This window comes from Haplochromis burtoni, unplaced genomic scaffold, assembly GCF_018398535.1.
Source record: "Haplochromis burtoni strain Fernald_Lab_line unplaced genomic scaffold, NCSU_Asbu1 Contig_698, whole genome shotgun sequence".
Classification (NCBI taxonomy): domain Eukaryota; kingdom Metazoa; phylum Chordata; class Actinopteri; order Cichliformes; family Cichlidae; genus Haplochromis; species Haplochromis burtoni.
In genome coordinates this window covers 77,743-99,610 of record NW_024583059.1, presented here as the reverse complement: position 1 = coordinate 99,610, position 21,868 = coordinate 77,743, and the positions used below count along the sequence as shown (strand labels likewise).

Genomic DNA, 21,868 nt, shown 5'->3' with positions numbered 1-21,868 from the left:
CCTGCTGACAGCAGAGCCGGTGAAGGGAAGTCTTTTTTTTCTGCTTCCTGCAGGCGGAGGAGACAGAAAAAGAAAGGAAGGAAGGACTGGAAAGAAGACCAGTTTTCTGTTTAAAAAAACAAGCCTATTTTGATATGGAGGACAAGTGGCACCCCTGAGAACAGCGACTCGTGCAGTCTGCGCTGCTCCTGCTCGCAGGCGTGAAAATGGAAGGAGAGGATGGAAATTTAAAGAAATAAGTGCTGCGCCTGACTGACCACATCTGAAATTTAACCCCGAGCTCAGAGGGCCAGACTTGAGTCTGTCGTGTGTTTTATGAAGCTCAGGCTTGCTCACCTTCCCCGACGCCTCGGACCGATCCTCACGTAACCTCAAGCAGGAGGTGAAGATTCACAAAAACACAGTGGAGGAAATGAATCAAACCAAAGATCAGATGTTTTTCTGCACTAACAGTTCGTCGCTCACGTGTGCTGTTATAGAAGATGGTTATAGCTGTATTTTAAATCTCCATTCTTTCTCTAAGAGCCAGGAGGGGGCGACTACTCTGGTTGCAAAAAAAAAAAAAAAAGTACAGTTATGTCAACTCAGTAAACATTTCTCTGATTATTAAAAATGTACATTTTGTGGCATATCTGAGAATTTTTTTAAATTATATTTCTATAAATCAGAGCAAAAACAACTGCTTCAATGTTCAAGTTTTTTTATCAGCTTTGCAGGTGTCACAGCAACACAAGCTGCAAGCAACACGTTTTTGTTGCTGCAAGAACTTTTTATGCAGTTTTTGCAAAGCTACATTTGGAAGGAAACTGTGACTTAGGACAAGCTGATGGCATAAGATGTAAGTACAACTCCTCCGGTTTCATATGCAAATGAAATTATTGCGCTAGCTTACGAGGTTGCAGTATTACCGGGATTTAAAAGTGGCGATCGTGGCTCAAGAGTTGGGAGTTCGCCTTGTAATCGGAAGGTTGCCGGTTTGACCCCCGGCTTGGACAGTCTCGGTCGTTGTGTCCTTGGGCGAGACACTTCACCTGTTGCCTACTGGTGGTGGTCACAGGGCCCGGTGGCGCCAGTGTCCGGCAGCCTCGCCTCTGTCAGTGCGCCCCAGGGTGGCTGTGGCTACAATGTAGCTGCCATCACCAGTGTGTGAATGGGTGGATGACTGGATGTGTAAAGCGCTTTGGGGTCCTTAGGGACTAGTAAAGCGCTATATAAATACAGGCCATTTACCGTGCCATATAAAAATAGTTAGCGTGGCCGCTCTGTTTTGCACAACTTTAAAGGGTTAAAGGACCATTATGGACAAAATGTAAACAAATACATGTTTTTGCTGCACTTGAATCCTTTAAGTTTGAATGAATGTTTTTGTGAAAACTGTTTTGGTGAGGTTCAGTTCATTCTAGCTATTGAGCTCATTTTCATTAGACAGCCCCCTGCTGGCCTCCTGGGTGAACTGCAGCCTTTTCCCCACACAATTGGACTAACAGGAAGTAGAATGGTTCTCCAGTATGTGGGAAACATAATGTGTTCCGTTGCTGCTTTGCCCATTTTACTCTAACAGAGACCTTGATTTCCAAAATGAACATCATGTTGGACTCAACCAGACCTGAAACTCGTGACTAAGACCCTAAACTCATCGAGAGAAGTGTTACTGACCCAGACGTCACCTCCATCCAGTAGCATGTTTTAAATCAACCCTTAAAGCTTACATTTGGTGGAAGAGCGACACGTGATGTGGGGTTAAGACTGGACCCAGGAACAGATGAGACAAGTTCACTCGTTTTATTGAATGATAAGTCTTCTGGAGGCAGCGCTCACCAACAGAAGCATGAAACAGCCTGTTGTCCAGGACCTCGATTATGCCAGAGAGGAACCAACATGTGAGACGAGAGGGGAGGGTGTAGTCTAGCTTCTTACCTGCATTCCTTCCCTTGTGTAGGCTCAGAGAGAAATCAGCAGACTCAGGAGAATAAACAGGAGCAAAGTGGGCAGGCGGGTGAGTCACAGGCAGGTAATGATTTCCTTCCTTTTCCACCCACAAAGCTTCAGAGTAACAGGTGAGTGAGTTCCACAGGTGCAGGTGTCTTTCTCTTACAGTCTTGCAGATTTTTCTTCAGCTTTGGAAGCAGCGGTTTCTCCAGGAGGAAGTCGACATCAGAGCGCTGACGGAAACCGGAGCAAAGAGCACTCATAAGAATGCAATGACTGAAGTCGAGCAGAGCTCCGCCCACACGCCCTCTCTCCAGCTGAGAGATGAGAAACGAGCGGCAGATGGAAGGAAAGGAGAAAAGGAAGGCTGACAGCGCTGCTGCCTCACAGAGAGGTTTGCTGCTCATCCGAGGAGTTTCAGATGTATGGAGGAGTAAGACTTCCTTTAAATTTCAATTAAATGTAGACAAAAGGATATAACAATTTTTTTTTTTCAGCATTTTGTTCAATCCTCAATCACAGAGCAGACACGTTTGCTATGGTCACAGCTCTGCTGAACACACAGTCGAGCAGATGCACCTGAAGGCTGCTCAGTTTGAGCCGTCAGCTGTTTGTAACCTGAATGTTTCCTCTTCAGCTGAAATCTCAGGACCTCTGCTGTGTCGATGAATACATCTCATTTCTCTCACCTTCATGTAAAAACATTTTAATAGAGTATTAATGTTTTCTCACACTCTTGTTTTGAATTATATTTTTGGAGGCAGTGATGGATGTTTGGCTCCATTGAAGAGTTTTTATCCAGTGCGGTAGTTTTATGTTCCTGAGGTTTATTCTTGTTTTTAGCAGAGTTAACGTGATCCTAAAGGTTTGAAGAACAAAAAGCTGGCGAACAGATGGAGAGCGAGGACAGACAGAAAGACCGAGGGACACGGCGATGTCCTCAGCTCACCTCATTTCGGCTCAGCTCGCCTTCTCTTCTGCGGTGAAATCTTCTGAGCTCGTTTTTCCGTAACGTGTTGTTATTTCTGGCCTTTGCAGTTCAGCAGAGTGCTTTTTTGTCTTAAGTGCTTTTGTTAAAAGTGCTTTGATAAACAGTTCAGGCTGATACGAACAGAAGCTGGATCTGAATGTGTGACCCAGGATTGAGCAGCACAGCGGCCTACTGATGCCTTGTGACGGCTTTAATGCAAAGAAAGGCCATGAATAAATCACCGGGCTGCTGCAAGCTTCCTGCTTTCCTCAGGTGTTTGGGCGCAGCATTAGAGGAACAGTCTTGTGACACTTGGCAGCTTTCCTTGTTTTTCCTTTTTTAACTTTTCTCACAGTTTCTGGATGTTTGTCTTACTTTGATAAGATATGACTCCTCTCAGTCACACTAGTTATACCGTGTCTATGTAAATCACACAGGATGGCAACAAGAGGTGGAGTTCAACACCAACCAAAAATGTGCCCTACACAAATCCAGAAACAGAACAGATTTAGAGTTGCACAACTAACTCGAAATACATAATTTAAGACATTAACATTTCAGCTCCTCACCCTTTCTGCCAGGTTTCCTCTGATTGGGTGCCCCTCATGAGATGAGGACAGCTGGTGGGTGGAGCTTCCGAGAATACAGCAGCTACGGCAGCTCATAGTCTGCTCTTGCCTCACAGTGATGACTTGTATGTACACCGAGCTCAGTAATTGAAACTAGGCCAGTTTATCATGAACAGTCAGTGCTGAACAGGCAATACATCACAAGAAGTTTCAACATTTTAACAGGAGCAAAGGGTGAAAGTTTAGCTTTTGCTTGTATGACAGATTCAGCAGATTTACTCTCAGGGCTGAAATAAGCATCTCTTTACCTCCACCTTGATGGATGGAAAGGTTGATGCAGGTTGGAGGCTTCACAGAAGAATCCCTGAGGAGGAAGTTCCTGTAAAGTTTGTGGTAATTAGCCTTCGCTGACATGCTGACATGATTTAGGACAATTAGGCTTTGATTTCCAAAACTGGTGTGAGACTGAGACATCTGATTATGTCTCAAGTAACAGCAAACAAAATCAGCCTTCTACATAACCGATGGAGCAAAAGTGTTTCGTAATCAGTGTGTCCCACTTCCCGTTTTACCTGCTTGACCCGTTTTTCAGCCCCTCTGCCTGAACCTCAGCCTCAAAGTTTATAAGTGGCTTTTAAGGAACTCAGGGTTAAATGTTCGATCATGATACAAACACTGTCATTACAGCTCGATAAATGGCGTACAGAGGCAAAGGCGGGCTCAGAGCTGCAGTTTGCATTTTATTGGAAATTTGATGGGTAAAAAAAATGACTCTCATATGTTTGCAGTCACTTTCTGAGCATCTTCAGTGTTTTTTAATGTGACACTAAATTCTCTTTATTGGTTTTCTTTTACATATCCCATCAACTCCCTGCAGAATGACTTTTTTTCTGCCAAGCCAGTGTTATTTGATTTCATGTATAAAATAATACTTTATCTTCTTATTAAAGCTGGCATCACACTGATAACATTTTAATATATAACCAAAACTTTTATGTCCTTAGAGGCCAGACATGGCAAAACCCAGGGATCCAGCTTGAAACATCTGGATGGCTCTGTAAAAAAGTGAGAACTGAAACCTAGTCTCCTCCTTCAGGTTCTTGAAACATCTCACTCTCAGCTGAGAGACGGCCTCAGCTCTAAAAGCTGATTAGTCTGAAAGCTCAGGTCTTTAACCTGTAGTGCCTCTCATACTGTGTCATCACGTGAGTCATGGTGTGAAGGTGTGAATGGTTACCTGAGGCTAGGTTATTACCCACATTTCTGAACGCTGGCTTGTACTGTAAGAACTCAGACCTTTGTTTTCCACTTCCTCTATGAAGAAGTCGGCTACAGTGAATCACCCCAGGGACCCAACACATCTCAGATCGTCTGTCTTATCAACACATGATGGATTAAACGTGAACATTTTCTCATGTTGTTGGATTTCTTGCAGTAAATAAAGGAAAACATATTTTTAATAGGTGTTAAATGATCGCTTTGGTTTGACACTTCACATCACATGTGGGCCTTGTGATAAAATAACACTCGTGGCATAACCGCCCAGGGTTGGGCGACGTCAAAATGTTCCAACCTACAATCGGCAGTCCAATAATCAACAATGGGTGATATATATATATATATATATATATATATATATATATCATATATATACACACACATATATGCATGCGCAGACTTTTTGATGGGCGGAGCAATGTGATGATGCATGAACTGATTTGTGCGTTTGCGACACAGATCAGTCCATGCATGATCATATTGCTCATGACACGTTAACGCGGTCATCACGATTAAGGCGATTAAAATTTTCAACACGCTCAACCCATGTGGAGCGCAGAATGAACAAACGTTGGACAAACTGCCCGAAATGCATTGACAGAGACATTTCAGGGATTTTGACTCAGTCTGCGCACAGATGGGTTAATTGTTAATCGTGTTAGTCATGATGACGGCGTGTTAATGCTGACAGCACTAAAACATATAAAGTTGCCGATTTAGGATAAAAGAGGTAAGCCTAAGGATGTAACCAAAGCCGTGTGCCGCTTGTGCAGACATATAGTGCGAGCAACATACGCAAACATGACTAACTTGCATGAGCATGTATGTGTCCACCATCTGGTTGAGTATGCTAGGCTATCACCAGCTTCCGCGGTGCTGTTAAAACAGTGCTATTTTTTTTCCTGTTGACTGCTTCTATTAGCTCCATCGTTATTAGTAAAGTAAAGTAAAGGCGATGGGCTCACCCACCACAGTCACATCTCTCCAGACAGAAGCAGTTGAGTAGGACACATCTCCCTCTAGCGTGTCACTGACTTGCTAACATCTTTCACGACCAGAAGTTTTTAAGGTTACCAGAAAGTTATTTTACATCCTTCCAAGTTTCCTGAGACAGCTCACTGTACAGCGACTCTCTTAAGCAAAGAAAAAGAGTCCTGAAATCGTGAGGTACTGCAGCTCAGTTCACTTTAGCTTCCATGAGGGAGGCCAGATGCAGAAAGCCAAAGTCAATAGCAGCAATGGCCTTGCAGGAGTTTTATATGATGATACAGGGAAGAAGCTGGTGGGTCAAATAGATTTGAACTTTTCTGCTAAACTGCAAAATACAGCAAGTAATATTTTATGTAGAGGATAAATTAATGTTTAGTGGTCCTTTGGCAGAAGTTTGTAGAAACATAACTAAAGAAGAAATGAATGAGGATGCTTTTGGAGTCAAATTGTTAAATGTTGTCATTATGTTATTTAAATTTGTAAGTCTTAGTTCAAACTATAGGATCAAAGACATTCTTTGATGTTGACCTGTTGACCTTCCCAGCCTGTTGGTGGGGGAGGCTGTAGTGTTTTATTATAGGGATACGTCCTGTGTGAGGGTTCTATTCGCTTGTTTAATAAGCGTCCTGCTTTTATGACCCTTTTGTGGGCAGGAGGTCACACAAACGCACCCCCAAACACAAACACACACACACACACACACATACAGGAAGTGCAGAATTATTAGGCAAGCTGTATATTTGAGGAATAATGTTATTATTGAACAACAACCATGTTCTCAATGAACCCAAAAAACTCATTAATATCAAAGCTGAATGTTTTTGGAAGTAGTTTTTAGTTTGTTTTTAGTTTTAGCTATTTTAGGGGGATATCTGTGTGTGCAGGTGACTATTACTGTGCATAATTATTAGGCAACTTAACAAAAAACAAATATATACCCATTTCAATTATTTATTTTTACCAGTGACACCAATATAACATCTCCACATTCACAAATATACATTTCTGACATTCAAAAACAAAACAAAAACAAATCAGCGACCAATATAGCCACCTTTCTTTGCAAGGACACTCAAAAGCCTGCCATCCATGGATTCTGTCAGTGTTTTGATCTGTTCACCATCAACATTGCGTGCAGCAGCAACCACAGCCTCCCAGACACTGTTCAGAGAGGTGTACTGTTTTCCCTCCTTGTAAATCTCACATTTGATGATGGACCACAGGTTCTCAATGGGGTTCAGATCAGGTGAACAAGGAGGCCATGTCATTAGTTTTTCTTCTTTTATACCCTTTCTTGCCAGCCACGCTGTGGAGTACTTGGACGCGTGTGATGGAGCATTGTCCTGCATGAAAATCATGTTTTTCTTGAAGGATGCAGACTTCTTCCTGTACCACTGCTTGAAGAAGGTGTCTTCCAGAAACTGGCAGTAGGACTGGGAGTTGAGCTTGACTCCATCCTCAACCCGAAAAGGCCCCACAAGCTCATCTTTGATGATACCAGCCCAAACCAGTACTCCACCTCCACCTTGCTGGCGTCTGAGTCAGACTGGAGCTCTCTGCCCTTTACCAATCCAGCCACGGGCCCATCCATCTGGCCCATCAAGACTCACTCTCATTTCATCAGTCCATAAAACCTTAGAAAAACCAGTCTTGAGATATTTCTTGGCCCAGTCTTGACGTTTCAGCTTGTGTGTCTTGTTCAGTGGTGGTCGTCTTTCAGCCTTTCTTACCTTGGCCATGTCTCTGAGTATTGCACACCTTGTGCTTTTGGGCACTCCAGTGATGTTGCAGCTCTGAAATATGGCCAAACTGGTGGCAAGTGGCATCTTGGCAGCTGCACGCTTGACTTTTCTCAGTTCATGGGCAGTTATTTTGCGCCTTGGTTTTTCCACACGCTTCTTGCGACCCTGTTGACTATTTTGAATGAAACGCTTGATTGTTCGATGATCACGCTTCAGAAGCTTTGCAATTTTGAGACTGCTGCATCCCTCTGCAAGATATCTCACTATTTTTGACTTTTCTGAGCCTGTCAAGTCCTTCTTTTGACCCATTTTGCCAAAGGAAAGGACGTTGCCTAATAATTATGCACACCTGATATAGGGTGTTGATGTCATTAGACCACACCCCTTCTCATTACAGAGATGCACATCACCTAATATGCTTAATTGGTAGTAGGCTTTCGAGCCTATACAGCTTGGAGTAAGACAACATGCATGAAGAGGATGATGTGGACAAAATACTCATTTGCCTAATAATTCTGCACTCCCTGTAGTACCTTATCTTTTAGAACAATAGGGGTGGGGGGGTGCGGGTTTACAATGGGTTGTGCTTGTGTGTACTGCAACTGTTTTCAATACAAGGCGGCAAGCGGAGGCCGGGGTCGAAGGGGTCTGACCGAGGGCAGAGGGGCTGCTCTGAGATCATTCCCTTGCGCAAGTAAAATCACTGTTTGTCTTGCTTCCTTGTCGTTAACGGGATTAAGTTTCTAAACCAGCGGGGCCTGTGGAAGCTCAGACCCAACAGATGCCATTTATTTTCCTACATGGCTCCATTTCGACCCCTCTGATAAAACTAATGACTGTTAAAAGTTTGATGTGGCAAGGCTACGATAAAATCGTGCTTCCACACATGAAACTAAACTGATCAAGTGTCACTCAATCAAAAATAAATTAATATGCTTTTAAAAATTACATAAAAAGACCATTTAGAATTTGGATGACAGTAAATATGTTTTAATGTTTTCTTCAGTATTACAATAAGGTTTAAATAAACAGCAATTTCCTGTCTTACAAGCCAATGTTTTTTTGATCCATCCATCCACCCCAACCTCCTCCCAACGTTCCCAAAACAGAAAAGCATAAATGTGTGTGTTCTGATACTGTAGGAGACAACTGTTGATGTGAATTCCTCCTTTATAAATAAAACTAAACTGAACTGAAATGATTCTCAATAATGTTTTTTCGTTGTCAATTAAGAAACTGCAAAGTTCCAAAAGTTAAAGAAAGAACAGCAAAATGTGAATTTTACAAAACATTTGGCTAGTAGCTCTGCAGGATTTTCCCATCATGCTTTGTCCCATTGGGTGTGGCTTCAGTTCAGTTCTGGGATGAAACAGAGATCGGTTGTGTGTTATGTCTGGAGGGGTCTCTGCAGGTCACATGATGAATGTTATGTAGTGGGGACAGGTGAGACTGAGGGTGGAGGTTATGGGTCAGGGGTTGGGCACTGAAGGACAAGATGTAGGTATGCTCTCCTTCCACATCGAGCACATCTATGATTTACACTCACAGGAGGTGAATCTGAGCATCACATTCACTCTGCACAGGAACAATAAAGCTGTGTGGGCACAATGCAGTCATCATTTATTCATTTTCACATCACGCTCGATGGAAAACTGCACATGAAAAGCATGATTCTTTTACGAGCCTTCCAGCTGCTTTAGATCTCTTAATGTACGCTATAGAAACCTAGTAGTTCTGACCTGAGGGTGAAAACAGGATTCTAAACTGCAGCAGGTTTGAGCTTCATGTCTGACAAACAGCTCGAAGCACAAAATGTAATAAAAACCAGAATGAAACAGAGAACAAGTGAAGAGTTTACCTCACAACACTGACAAAAACCTGAAATAATTACAATAGGCAGATAAAGATTTAGTCGTGTGCATGAACAGAAAATATTTCACTGTTTTTGTGACACTCACCACAAAGTTAACAGTTATGCTTGTTTGTAATATGTGTAAATTGTGGTTTGTGGTCCGTAGGATGTTAGAGGCAAGATCAGGCTTAAGTTTCTTCTTGCTTAATTTTTACACCCAAATCAGGGAGTCCTACTCCAGAGGCTCCCAAAGTGTGGGGCCCGCCCCCTGGGGGGGCAGAGCCATTGCGGGGAGGGGGGCATGAAAAGGAAAAAAAAAAAGAAAGACGAGAAAAAGAACGCTTGGACACTGCTAGCATCATGGACAGGTTTTTGACGGGGCTCCCACACAAACGCAGAGCAGCAGATGAAGCATCGCTGAATATGTTTCCAAACCAACTTCATTCTAAGCCAAAGACTAGAAAATATGGTGAAGCATATCTTCCCTTTGGTTTCACCTGCACAAGTGCCGAGGTAGGTCTCCCCTGCAGAATTGGTTTTCCCTTCGTCGGGAGCAGCGCTGGGCTCTCCAAATCACGGACAAACAGTATCCCACATTCTTGATTTTTAGTTCACAAACACTTGTTGTAATGACTAACTACTCCTGACATTTTGGAGATGTTAGCTCTTTATACAGTAAAGTTACAGCTGGATACAAATAACATCAGGCTGATCCTGCCACGATTTGTTCCCCGGTTCAAATCACGGACAAACAGGATCCCACAGCTGTTTATGTTTTTGAACCCATTTTGCACAGAGAGGCATTTTTTGAGAAATGTATTGACAGCAATGTTGAATATTATTACACAGGAAAAAACAACTACCGTAATTCCCCGACTACAGAGCGCACCTGATTAAAAGCTGCATGCTCTAATTTTAGAAAGAAAATCATCTTGTACTTGTACAGGCCGCACCGGATTTTAAGCCGTATGCGTTTCACTCGTAATATGAGATATTTACACAGAAATATTACACGTGAGGATTTTTAACGTTTAATTTAATCCGTAAGGTAACATAAACATGGTAACATACAAAAATACATACTGCAAATGCTTTTTTTCCTCGAACAGCGCCTGTAACACGGCTACCTTTAAGTATACGTACGTATCAGTAACACACAAATTACGTTGCTTATGGTTTTTTTACAAACAACAAACAACTACTTATCAATTTTATTGGTCTACTGTTACCAGGCAAAATGTTTTTGGCCGCATGAAAAAAAAAGGCTTTAGCCGCACGTCAGTATAAGCCGCAGTGTTCACAGTGTGGGAAAAAAGTAGCGGTTTATGACCCGAAAACTACGGTACACGTTAAATAATCACACAAAGAGTTTTCTTGTAAAGAAACAGAGAACAAGTGTTTCCTTGAAAAGAACTGTCTGCGCGTGAGTCCGTTCAGTAGCCATGACATTCCTGTTAAAAGAGAGTTCTGTCTCCCCACTTTTGCCAAGTGCTGCTCGTCTGGGATTGTCTAATTGCTTTGGGGTGAATAAAAGTGATATATATGATATTGATGGTGCCACCATGGCATTGTATATTGGTTAATCCTCTTGTTAGGTTTTAAGCTGAGTGTCAGACACGGTGAGCAGAGGGTGGTTTTGACCCTGAAACAGAGGAACAAACATTCCCTGCTTTATCGTCCTCCTGGACACTAACAATAACCTCAGTTTACTCAACAAAGGAGCCGTGGGCTGTTATCTTACAGACTTCTATAAAAACACACTTTCAGCGCTTAGTTTTAAATATCTGTCTACAACTGGAAGTCGTTGTGCACCCAGAGGAGTCGCCCCCTGCTGACCATCAAAAAGAATGCAGGTTTAAGACACTGATGAGAGTTTTGTAGGGTGACTTTAAAGAAGGTGATTAATGTTAGAAGACAAAGCTGTTTTGTCCTTCCCCTCCACCTCCAATCAGTCAGGACATCTTAGTTCTGCAGAGATCTCTTCCTGTTCAAAGGAAGTGCTGCTCATCTGGGACTGTTTGACTGTTGCTTTACTTTGCAATATAAATTACCTTGAGATGACTGACGCTGCATAAAAACTGAATTGACATGATTTCTTAAAATAATTTTATTTTGCTTTGTGTTGCTTTCTCAAGACTATAAATGTAACACAATCCAACAGTAATGTGTCTGACCACAAGTAGCTCTGCCTAAAGACGCAGTCAAACAGAACAAAAACAAAACAAGCACAGTTTTAATTGAGTTTACATCCACGATCACAGACAGGCTTTAGAGCCGCAGGATGCCTCAGTTCTTCTGACCTCCAGCTGTTGTCAGTGTGTAATGAAATTGGTTTGCAGCTGGAAATCAGCACAATGAGGAAAAGAGTCACGTCTGACAGACGTCTCCATTTTTCTGAGCTAAAAGACTCCTATCACAGCCAGATCTCCTTCAGATATTATCGCTAAACATCCTGTCAACCAATCACGTCCTCCTGTCAGCGCGCAGGCAGCGCATGGACTCAGATTAGACCATTTGATGTAGCTCATATAGATAAAGCAGATGCCTGTCTGCATGTGCTGCTTCAGCTAATTACACATGGCGCTAATTAGAGTTGAATCAAGGAGGAGGCAAAAAAAGAGAAAAATGACAATCGCTGCTTTTACTGCTGTGATCTTAATGATATTACACAACATTTACTGATGAAACGGCTTTGAACTGTCGGTTGGTGCCACCTTGTAATAATGCGTCAGGACAGCCACCACACTGCTAATGGGTGGCTAACGTTGCAGCTCTGGTGTGTCTAACAGGTCAGCTTCCCTCCTCTCCGGCGACCACCATCAAACAGAAACAAGAATCTTTATTCTTAGACAAATTTTGAGTCGCGCCATCAATCTGAGAAGTGTTTCCACTGTTATGATGCTGCATCACATCAGTACTAACCCTTAAAAATAACCACAGCACAGACTTCAAAATGAAAAATGGCCACAGGAAACTGGACTGAAAGCAAAATCTAACTGAACAAAAAAAGACTCTTTTAACTTAAATAAAACTTCCTGTCGGGTGTCGGGTGCAGGTCCAAGAGGCCTTTTTGTACACTTCTGGATGTTACATACGTGTATTAAAGCTCATACGTGTAGGTGCTTTGTCGGAGTTGTGTCGGGGATGTCATGCAGCTACACATTGCATCTCATGAGTTCTTGAGGACGTTGATGCCCTCAGACAGCAAACCTGTGAAAATAACAGTGGAGCAGATCCAACAAGGCCTTCAGACTCAGTCCCAATAACACAGTAAAGAGCTTAATAAGTAAAAAGGACATGCTGTACTATGTGGAAGTGTACTAACAGAAGTATCTAAACTGGGACCCGGTGGCAGTCTGAGAGTGATTCGAGTGTACGAAGGCTTTAAAGTGCAGAGCGCAGAGTTGCTGTGATCAGCCTCAGAGGCTCCTGGTGTGCCTCACTCTGCCAGCAGAACATGTTTTATGTTTTATCCAACAGCTGCTGAGACTTTTCAGTCTGAACGATCAGATCGACGCATTTTACAATCACGACACAAACATTTTAGATTTGATTCTTCTACTCTGCTGTTACATTAATTAGTGAACATTTCATGGTTTATTTAAAGTCACTTTTCCCACCCGAAAGCTTCAAAGTCCATCAGAATCTCTTTCTCAGGACCAGAGGACAACAGGCGCACCGTTAACGTCCTACAACATGTGCCCACACGTGGAGTAACGGGGACGCTGATAATCCTCTTCTATTCACTCTCAGTCGACCAATTTATGGAGACAAAACAAAGAGAGGGGGGAACGTGACCACCCCCTTTCATGCAAGTCCCTGCCTAATTAATTTATCTGTGCTCAGCAAGCAGGCCAACGGCAGCGTGGGCGGATCCAGAGGAAACACGACAAACGATCGACTTCTGACAGTGAAGCGGCTTCGCTCCCACAGCTCTCCTCTATCTGCTGCTGTCCAGCCGCTACGTGTGTGATGTTGTAAACATCAGCATCTAAAGCGGGCATTTCCACGCTTTCAGTGAGACGCACACGCAGCCTCACCCTCAGTGTGTCACTGCAGAGAAACTCAGCTTTCAGGTGTCCGCTCCCACTTTCCTTTTTCTTTGGTCTAAAATATTTACAATTAAATCCTGTCTGAAGGGAAGCAAATAAATAATCCTGTGTAGGAGACACAGAGAGTTTGTGGTTTCTTCTTTTGTCTCTGTATGTTGGTGAAAGGCGATGTGCTGGTGGCTGCAGTTGGAGGCCACAGCAGCTCCAGTGAATGGACTGATATCCCCATCTTACTGTTGTTCCTGTAGCATCATTATTCATTTTGCTCAGTGATTTATGAGGATTGTAATCACGCATATTCTCTGTTCTCATGGTCATACATGTACACTGTGCTGGTGCTTTGTTACAATGAACAGGAACAGTTTTTAATGTTTTCGTTTTGCCTTCTCTGCCCCAGGATAAGCCCAGTTCTTGTGATTGAAGCTAAAAGCCTGAGGACTGAGCAAAGCTCTGATTGGCTGAAAGAAGATATTGGTTTGTCTTCTGTCTGCATTCTGTTTTAGCAACAGGTTGACATCTACAAACCCATTTGAGTTTGTGGTCACATTAGATAAGATGAGATAAAATTATGATTTCATTCAGACAGCACTGACTACATGTAACGATACAGCTAATAATACAGCTTTGTGTCAGAACTAGTTGTTCTGGTTGGACTCTGAACAAAAGTTCATGACATTAAAGAACGTGGTGGAAGAAGGTTTCTGGTGAGTTGGGTCCACGGTTCTGTTTCAGTTCCTCTCCAATGCTGATGTGAGTTCAGGCATCAGCTGAGCCCTCAGGTGAGCTCGTTACTTCCAGCTGTGTGAGGCTGAAGAGTGAGGTTAACTCTCTCTCACACACACGCACACAAACACACACATGAGAGAACAGCAGGGCTGCAAGATTGTGAACAATGTCAGCAGGTGTGTTAGGAGAACATACGGGTGTGTTGTGAACTAGCAGCAGCCATGTTAAATTAGCAGCAAAAACCAAAACTGGTTTTGGAGAAAGATATAAATGTGTTATTTCCACTGTTGGAGCCTCAAGTGGACGTTCGAGGAACTGCAGGTTTTTGCTCTTTGCTCTAAACTTTTCATGGTTCTAAGTCATCCGTTTCCCACCAGGCTTTTCTGTGAAGGTCAGTCCAAGAAAAAAAAGTTCTCAGGGCTGCAGTTGCCTTTCTTTGTTCCACCAAACATCCACTGCTCCGGTCACGCTGATATACTCCTAGGATGGGTCTCGAACCCATAACCACTGATTTAGGAGGACAGTTAGAGGCGCTGCCTCAGTGATGGCCGAGTGGTTAAGGCGTGGGTTTCCCCGCGCAGCTTAGAAGCCTGCTCGCACCGAATGGGAAGGTTTAGAAGGAAAAGACTGAAGTCTGTAAACTGACCAGATCCCGGTGAAACGGTGAAAGGTGTAAACAGTTAGCACACGTGTGAATCTCAGTGACCAGCGGGAGAAGCGGGCGATCCTTCACTAACAGAAATCTGACCTGCTGAACTCCTTTTGTCGTGTGGCCAAATGTGTTTCACAGTAATGTCACGCACTGATTTTGGTGTAACTACACTTGACTGATGTGCGCAGCAGAAAGAGAGAGAGGGTGAGAGAGTGGAGGGGGTGAGAGAGGTACAGTCTCAGCGGCAGCACGGCTCTGCGCTCCGAGTGTGGATGTTAGAAAAGAGGGAAGGACTCCGAGACACACACACACAGAGGAGCGCTACCGGTGGACGTGAGTGTGCTCGCGGGCTGCGGAGCGTCTCTCCGGTCAGCTGTGAATGGGATTACGGCGGCTCCTCCGGGACTGCAGGAGGAACCATGCGGCCGCAGAGCTGCCCGCTGCCCTCGGCCCTGCTCCCGCTGCTGCTCGGGCTCTGCAGCGGCACAAGTTTCCCAACTAACATCAACATAGGTGAGTGAGCCCCGAGAACCATGTGGGGGTCTGACCAGCCCGACCCCCACATATTCAGATCATTCATATCATGATTCACGCGTGGACGCCTGGACCCGAGTGCTTGCGCTCCTCCAGACTGTCTCGAACGTTCCTGCTGTGACTTTGTGTCGATGTGCTCGCGCTTCTGTGATCGGGACTCCCTTACTTACACTAAGTTAGGGTTTATATTTCCACGCGAGGACAGGCGCTTTTTGTGTCTGCAGCACTTTAATATCGCTGCAACACGCAGGGCATCTTTACCACTGTGACGCGAGGCGGAGGTTGTTCACGGTGATTCTCAGCGGCGGGAAGATTATGGAGATCAGCACCGCGGACAGAGTCACAGACTCAACAACCAACAACTGAGTTGATTCAAATATGGCTCAAAAATCGTTAAATATGAGAATCATTGAGGGGAAATGAGGATACCGGCTTCAGCACCACGGACAGAACTACTACATTTGACTACGAACAATAGTGGACCAGCACGAGCACCAGAGTCACGGCGGGTGTGACTGATTGTTTTTATGGCCTTAAATTAAATATAGTTAAAAACGTTGCCATGACTGGGGGGGTCACAAAGACACAGACAGAGGTTATTACAGGCTTATTTTAGGACAAAGGACAGAGTCACAGTAGCTCAATGTGCTTTATGATTCATATGGTTTCTGCCATACACATTTCAGAATCAGCATTTATGGGGTCAGAAAGTCAGATGGTAATATTCAGCACCATGGACAGAATCATGAAAGAACATTGTCTGTTTTTATGGACAAATTCCTAAATTTAAATTTACAATTGAAATAAGAGAATCAGAACTTTAGAGGGAGAGAGCGATAAAGACATGGGCTGGAATTCAGGAGCCGGAGAGAGAGACAGGCCACAGCATGGCTAACATCACTTAAGAACACAAAGTGTTTTTTAAAGAGAAGTATGGTTATTATATGAATCCATAGGGATTAGAAGAATTAACACCATGAACAGAGCCATATAGGGCTACCATTTCTCATGTCAATAAACATGATCAGGACATCCCAGTAGTAAGTCCCAGACTCTAATCCCCTCAGCTAGCCCCGAGGCTACATGTACACAACAGGATTTTCCATATTGAGCTATTAATTTATGAGCCAGTCACCTCTGAACCTGATCAGCTGTTTAGTCTGTTTGGTGCTGAGATGCGTGAAGATGTCCGTTTGCGGAGCGGGTGGATTCATTTTCTCTCAGAGGACTGATCATTTAATGATTGCAGCTCTAATGCCACACATTAGCATATTAACTGTGTTTTTATTGTACGATGGTGTGTTATGATAATCCTGACTTTGCCTGTTTGATGGTTCTTATAATTTCCTCTGAGACATCCTGGCCGATGGGACTGTCAGAGAGGAGCCTGCAATCTTTCTTTGGAATGACTTTGTCATATTTTTATCATATTTCTAAATTTAACTGTATCTTTTCATTAATCTGAAGTATTTCCTGAGGCTTTAGTGATTTCCTTCAGCTCTGTGTTAAACCGCAGTCTGCTCGGGTCACTTTACAGTTTTACTGTCATGTCTAAATACTTGTGCTTTGCTGTTATATCACTAGATGGAGTTAGTGATGATTTATTCTCCTTTTAAATGTACCTTTTTTTCCATCATTATATAATATTAAAAACTGAGAAAAGAGCTTATATTTTGTGTCCTAATGGTTCAACTTTTATTATTTAGCTGGTTGTAAAACACTCTGTGCCTCTCATGTAGGCTCACATAGATGGTGTGGTTCTCTTGCTCAAAGTCACTTTCATTTAGGGACAGATGGAGTCAACCCTGCCATTACTCAACATCTTGCACTATGAGACTCTACATATAGAGCTCTAACGCTAATTCAGTCAGGACCACTACAGAGCAGACCCCAGGTCAGTGACAGCAAAGTTGAGACTAATTAAATGGGATGCAAAGCAGCTTACAGATGTTCAGATGTTTAAATAATGCATACCAAATAAGATTAAACAGGGGTCACTGATTCATTTCTTATAAGGGGCTAAACTGCAAGCCCAGTGATGGAAGCAATGCAATGCAAGTAAAAGTGGTCATACTTTAGTATATACCTATTCGTCCCCTGGGGGAGTAAAAATCCAGCTTTACTAAGTAAAAGTAGAGGTTAGGGTTAGAGTTTTATCACAAAAAGTGCCTTTTAATCAGAATCCCCACTTTTATTAGATGCGTTGGGTTCAGATTTGGATTGAGGAGGTTTGGCAGGATTTCTTGCTGTGGGAGCACAGAGTTGGACACTGGCTCTTGCTGCTTCTCAGATACATATTTAGCTTGAACAAGAAAATCTGGGAGAGATCATCCTGATGTTCTCAAATAATATCACAACTGGATCCAAGGACTCAGGTGATGCAGAGTGTGGAGGAAGCTTCAGGCTTGGTGGTTAGATGTGCTATCCTGTTAGCAAGGCTGCAGCTGCTTCAAATGGAATTACTAGAGTTATTTTAATCAGTGATTCATTCAAGTTATTGATCAAATTAAAATATATAACCTGCAAAAGTGCCCAGTGATTAAAACTGTTAACATCTGATATTAGTGATGCATAAAGCTCCAGAAAAAGGAAAAAAATACCAACATGCGGTTATAACAAAGTCGTGCAAGAGTGAATATTCTGCGTCCTCAGGACTTTAGTTATGTAACTTACATTTCTATGCTACCATTTTCATGCAGCGAGCTCAAGTAAAGCAGGGGCTCAGTATTGTTTTCTGCCCTCAGTCCTGATGTCAGTAAACAGACGTTCAGCGGGAGTTTATGAAGCGGGGACTCCTCTGCCCCCTCGTCTATTCCCATGTCGAGCCTCGACTGGTCGGCTCACACTCAGCGATGTGTGGACGAGGCAGCTGTGGGCTGTAGCGCGTGTTACGCTGCCAAAATGAAGTTTAAATGTGATTCATCAGGCCGCTGGTCCAGATTCCCGCTGTGGCTTCCACTCAGGTGGGATGCTCATTTGGCATCAAGTAGAACTAACCTTCATTTTACTGGAATAAAATCCCTCCTGCAGCGTGACCCTGCACGCCCAACCAGAGCGCCTCGGCACTCCTGCACGTCTTTATAGCTTCAGTCACAGCAGATGGATTGCTTCCAGCCCTCATTTCTCTGATGAATAAATCATAAATGATTCTAATAAAATTTCACAAACTGTCTAGGGATTGCAGATTTTATTCTAGGTTAAATATACACAACAAACTCTATCATTAACAAAACCTTTATCCGAGCATAGTGCCTCATTCAGGTTTTGCAAAGGAGACTTCAAGTTATATAAAGTTTAAAGATGGAGACATGGAGTACACAGATGCAGAAATGAAGAAATTAATTTATTCTATTATTATTGTATTCATGGGCAAAAATATTGTGACCCCAGTTGACTGAAAAAAGTCCAGTTAAGTCATGTGACTGAACATGCTTCAGTGATAAGTGACGAATGGAGGGAATTTGACTTCTGTCTGTCATGTTGACCCAGCATTTTCAGTTTCTTATGCTTCTGGTATTCTTCTGTATTATGATTTATGTCTGATTCTTTAGTTATCCTGCTTTGATTATTATTATAAGTCTACGTTTCAGTTTATTCTGGTTTAGGGTTTAGTTCTTAAGTTTTGTTCTTATGCCCTCGTGTTTAGTTTAGGTTTAGTTCTGTGCTTCGTCTTCTCTGCCCGTGTGTTCCCTCTGTGTAAAGTCCATGTTTAGTCTGTCTTTGTGAATTGTTTCCTGTTTTATTTTGAAGGGTTATGTCTGATGTCAGTGTTTCTAGCTTCGCTCCCCCTGTCTCGTTGGGTCTCATTCCTCCCGGCTGTGTTCCCCTGCTGTCTCTAATTCCTTGATGACCTCCTTAGTGTGTTTAAGCCCCATGTTTCTTTGTGCCAGTGTTGGGTTGAACCATCAGATTTTGCCTGTGTGTCCAGTTTGTGGGTTTTCCCAGTTAGGTTTCTGTTTTGTTTTCTGCCACCAATAAAGCTGTGGTTTTTGAGTTGCACTCAGTCTCTGAGTCCTGCATTTGGATCCTCACCTCCGCCTGCCCGCACACAGAGCCCTGACACTGTCATAGAAATCCAAACAAAGACGAGAGCTGGAGTTCCACTGGATCAGGAAGGAAAATGAGAAACTGCACAGGTTGTATGTTCCTTTAAGACAGGGGTGTCGGACTCCAGGCCTCGAGGGCCGGTGTCCTGCAGGTTTTAGATCTCACCTTGGGTCAACACACCTGAATCACATGATTAGTTCGTTACCAGGCCTCTGGAGAACTGCAGGAGCTAATTTAGCCATTTAAATCAGCTGTGATGGTTCAAGGACACATCTAAAACCTGCAGGGACACCGGCCCTCGAGGCCTGGAGGTGCCCACCCCGCTTTAAGAAGTACTCCAACCTTCACAATGAAGTAAAATTTTGCAACAAACTGCTCAAAACTCATTGAGCTCATTTTGTAGTCCATCTGGATATCATAGTTTTGACAGAGGAGCCTGGGGTAAGTGCCGTCACATTCTCTGAGCTTCTCTTTACTTGCGACCTATTAAATACTCTTTCACAGCTTTTCTTCCCTTCATGAAATCTTCCATTGAGTTCAAGCACTGTTTGTGTATTAACTCATGCCTTAGTAGTGTGGCTAGAAATGATATTTTCGTGTGTGTGTGTGTGTGTGTGTGTGTGTGTGTGTGTGTGTGGCGATTTTTATTTTGAAACTGTAAACAGCAAAAATGTCCCATTTTGTGTTTGCGTTCCTCCTGGCTGATGTGCTTGATGTGGGATTTAAATATTTCCTGTGGTGTCATGACTCCTGTTATGTGATATTGTTACTTTTATCCCTATTTATGATTATCTTTTCACTGTTTTTATGCATTTAAATGTGCAGTGTGTTCACTGGGCAGAAACTTTGCTTTGGCTGAGCTGGGTTAGCTGCACTGGAGCATTCATACAAGTGAAAGTGTCTCCTCATGTTTCCTGTTGCGTACATGAGAAACCATCTTTTTTGAAGGTCGTGTAAAATATATGACAAGCAGCTGTAACCGGTGTGTTCCTGCGTTGTCTGACACTGAAAGGTAAAAGAAAGAAAGACCTCCAACTTGCCCGCTCCAGCTCCTACAACCAAATGTAAACGGTAAGGAAGAGGGTTAGCTCAACCCACCACAACTTCCAAGCTAACAAAAATGATCTATTCATGATAGCATTAACTGTGCCTATAACACATGTGGCACACACATACTACACATTTACAGTATCTACCAAAGACGGGCACAGTGATGACAATAACTGAACTAAAACACAATCAGAAACATCAGGGTGGCTAAATATACATTATGTGTGTTGTACAGTGTTGGGAAAGAAATGACACCAACCTCTCCCACAGGGGAACTGTGGAAAAGGGGAGGGGCCAAAGGGGAACCCCGTATTTATAGGGTTGCACCAAAGAAGGAGGAGGGGCTCTAACTGATAATGAACATAACTACAGGCTTGAAGGTCCTAAAAGTCAGGTATGATAGGAGGGGTTTGGGGTCTAGAACACATTTTGTGTAATTATAACATTATGTAATTTATGACCTGGTTACACAGACATGGAGGCGGTTGGAAGGTGATGAATCATAACAGCCCTCTTGTATTAAAAAGTTATTGTAAAGTTTGAATATCTTCGTGTTCTCCTAAGGTAATAATGACTAAATATGATACTGACTTGTATAACTACCAGTTTAAAAAAACAGTAACTGGGTAGGACACAAAGAAAAAGTCTCCAAAATGCTCGACTGGGTTAAATGAATAACACAGTCAAACTTCAGAGACGGTGTGTCCAGTTGGGAAGCATAAACTGACTCTGTTTCACCTGCTTTGCAGATGAAAGTGGCAGCAGGTGCGCTGGACAAACCCCAAATAAAGGGAATGGTCTTGCAGGTGCTGACCACAGAGCGCTGCGCTCTGCTCATCCCTCCTGGCTGCTTTTTTTATTTATTTTTTAACCAGTTTTGCTTTCCGTTCATGTCTTTGTCACTGCTGGTGGAATGAGACGGTACCTGCAGCTCATTCAGGCTAGATCTGGGCACGGGTTCATCTCCTCCAGGATGGCACATCCATATCGACCAGCACATTCTCAGCAGTGTGATGGGTCATTAAAAACAGAACTGGACGGAGCCTTATTTGCTCCTCTGTGTGAGGAAGAACAAAGTGAGCTTCTGTGCTCGTCTCTGACCGAACTGTCAGATCCAGAATCCACAAGGGGCCGGCGTCCTGCAGTGAGACAGACACCGTGCAGCTGGATTAATGTCCTGTTGGTGTCTCTGCAGTGTAATGAGTGCTTCCTGTCTGGACACGTTGATATCTGCGAAGTTCAGCTGACTTTGTGTTATACTGCAATGATTGGGGGGGAAAAAAACACCTTCTCTCTGAGTGTGAACCTCAAATGTGAGTTATCAGGACGTTTGGAATAAAAATCATAGTGATGGCCACAGTGAAGCTGCTGACTTTCATCCAGGAGTGTATTCCACTCTCTTACTCTGTCCCTGATAATTTGAACCTCTGACTGCATTTGTCATGGCCGACACATTCGGACCATCACAGTTAGATTC

At 43.2% G+C, this 21,868-nt stretch overlaps 1 protein-coding gene across 1 annotated transcript in view; it reads left to right on the top strand.

Annotated features, from left to right (window-relative positions):
* Positions 1-14,703: 14,703 nt before the first annotated feature.
* LOC102309927 (glutamate receptor 1) overlaps positions 14,704-21,868 on the top strand; it is a gene marked incomplete at its 3' end in the record, with an annotated part of 84,281 nt that continues 77,116 nt past the window's right edge. Inside the window, 1 exon segment of the mRNA XM_042215336.1 lies at positions 14,704-15,273. Within this exon segment, the coding sequence (XP_042071270.1) occupies positions 15,033-15,273 (241 nt within the window).